Below are 2,662 nucleotides of genomic sequence, written 5' to 3'. Positions count from 1 at the left end.
GAACAGAAAAGGTTATGTGTCACCAAGGGTTTACAAGTTTTTTAACCCACATGCACTCAATCATTGAGTTCTTCTTGAAGCCTTAACACGTTTTTCTTGTACTAACTCTACAGTAGAAAGAAATTATTTAGCTTTAATGTGTTCAAACAATATATTTTGTTTTATAGCTCTAGTTATTTATTTCTCTCGTTTATTCCAACATTGTATCTTTTGTCGGCCATAGAGTGCAAGTAATTTTAATTTCAAACGATTTTTCATCAGTAAAACAGAACCACGTTTAGAGTATATATACAAAGTTTAGTCATATCTTCATCGTGTTTGAACTCAGTAGTACCAAGTTAACAGCTTAACTCTCACCTACTTGGATTGATTGATTGATGAAACTTGAGAACACATAAAATCACTGACAAAGATTAGAAAGAAGGCAGAGCCCAAAGAATTCAAAGGTGAATGTTGAAATAAATCCCTGCTGCAACACCAATCTCGATCCCACTGCCAATAAAATAGCAAAGAATGCGACATAACACTCATTTTCCATCCCTTTATACAATTGTGGGGACTTTAATTGATGCCTTCATGGGAAGTTGAGTGGTAAATTTGGAATACGATTCATTTCAGTCTGTTGTTTGACTGAGGACAATTTAATGTAGCTAGTCCTGAACTTGCAACGTTAATCTCATAGCTATATGTCTAGTGTGATTGCTATAGACTACGAATTAAAAATCAAAATAAACTGTCGTTTTGTCAAGAAATAAAAGCAAGATGCCAAGCAATGAACCTATCCATCTTTCGATGTTTCCTGTGGCAAAGACTATGGAAGGTGAATGGAAGGTGTGGTAAGGAATTTGGAGCATGAGTATGCTCTTTATTTTGGAAAAGTATTAAAGTGTATAGTAATTCACTTTGACCTGAACTCAACCCCCAAAATGGGATACAGACATACAGTGTATTTATAGTGGTAGTATATTGTACACTATGCATCTTGCGTATAACAATTTGCTTTGTAACTCTAGTTTTTTCCCTTGACCCTTTTCAAATCCTTCTGCATATATATATGCACACATAGTGTTTATAGTTTTAGTGAGTGAGAATAGCCATGTCTACTTCAAAGAGCGTCAGCAGTTCTAGTGAAGATGACAATGAACTTAGAAGAGGGCCTTGGACTCTTGAAGAGGATAATTTGCTCTCTCAATACATTTCTGATCACGGGGAAGGGCGATGGAACTTGCTGGCTAAACGTTCAGGTATCTTGATTACAGCATAAGAAGTTGAATGCAAAAAAGAAAGACTACTCTACTATACTCTTTTTTTATCAATTTTCACGCTTATTCTGATTGATTTCATTTCCTTTATCTGAGACAGGTTTGAAGAGAACTGGAAAAAGTTGCAGATTAAGGTGGCTAAATTATCTAAAACCAGATGTGAAACGAGGAAATTTAACCCCGCAAGAGCAACTTTTGATTCTTGAACTCCACTCAAAGTGGGGAAACAGGTATTTATTTATCTTGGCACTACTAGATGTTTGTCTGCTACAAATATATTTCTTTTATTTGGATTTTCATTCCTTGAATGACTGTAGGTGGTCAAAAATTGCACAACATTTGCCAGGAAGAACAGACAATGAGATCAAGAACTATTGGAGAACAAGGATTCAGAAACAAGCAAGACATTTGAAAATTGAGACTGACAGCAGAGAATTTCAGGAACTTGTGAGGCGTTTTTGGATGCCAAGATTGCTTCAGAAGGTAAAAGAGTCATCGTGTTCTTCGGCCATGTCAATTCAGAACCAGGAGATTCCTTTGGTTCTTGATGATGGTGTTTCTCAACACTCAACTGTTGGGACCATACCATGGCAGGGACCTTGTGTGAGCATGAATGAAGGTAGTCCCACTTATATGGACCAACATGAGCAGAACTCAGACTCTGAACACAACAGTGGTTCATGCATCTCCTTTTCCGAGTCAGCAAATATTCCAAAAGTGTCTCATCATTTTGCACACACCATGGACCAATTCCATGCCTTAAGCAGCAATGATTTTGGCACTTACTCATACGAGGGTTATCATGTAAATGACAATGCCTATGAGATTGAGACCTTCAAACCAGCATCTGCAAGGGTGGCTCAGGATGTGCAATACCCAATTGCTGATTCTCAAACGCCACCAACCGATTGGCTGAGCAACGATTTTGCATGTTCCATGTGGAACATCGATGAACTCTGGCAGTTTAGCAAGTTACAAAAATGAGATTTTTAGGGTTTCTGATTTTTGGAATAACCCAAACACTGTCTTTGATGATATTATTGTGGATTAGCTACCAAATTAATTAATTCGGAGATGGTGATTGTTTTCTGTACATCTGTCGTGTATTCCTCTGTTTAGACGAGACTGCTTTCTAATTTGTATTTATTGAGATTGAATCCCTGAGTAGAGAAAAACTAGCCAGTGAAAAAAAAAAAACACAGTAGTTAATTAATGGTTATAATTAGTCGCAACGTACCCAGTTTTGTACCAATGTGTCTATATGATACCCGCTTTTAACTTTGCATCTACTTAGTACCCAAATTAGTTAATTTGCATCAATGTGGTTCATCCCGTTAAGTTTTCAGAAACGCCATTAACAGATCAGTGATGTAGCATTGCAGAACGGATACGTGTCAATG

At 37.0% G+C, this 2,662-nt stretch overlaps 1 protein-coding gene across 1 annotated transcript; it reads left to right on the top strand.

Annotated features, from left to right (window-relative positions):
- The first annotated feature begins 281 nt into the window (after positions 1–281).
- Positions 282–2,459, top strand: LOC114176734 (transcription factor MYB62-like). Its single transcript, XM_028061868.1, has 3 exons — positions 282–1,244; positions 1,363–1,492; positions 1,580–2,459. The coding sequence occupies exons 1-3, from the start codon at positions 1,097–1,099 to the stop codon at positions 2,244–2,246; spliced, it is 945 nt and encodes a 314-aa protein (XP_027917669.1). The 5' UTR covers positions 282–1,096; the 3' UTR covers positions 2,247–2,459.
- Positions 2,460–2,662: the final 203 nt, after the last annotated feature.

Source organism: Vigna unguiculata, chromosome 3, assembly GCF_004118075.2.
Source record: "Vigna unguiculata cultivar IT97K-499-35 chromosome 3, ASM411807v1, whole genome shotgun sequence".
Classification (NCBI taxonomy): Eukaryota; Viridiplantae; Streptophyta; class Magnoliopsida; order Fabales; family Fabaceae; genus Vigna; species Vigna unguiculata.
Note: the sequence above shows the minus strand (reverse complement) of the source record. Positions and strands in the feature narration are given on the sequence as shown.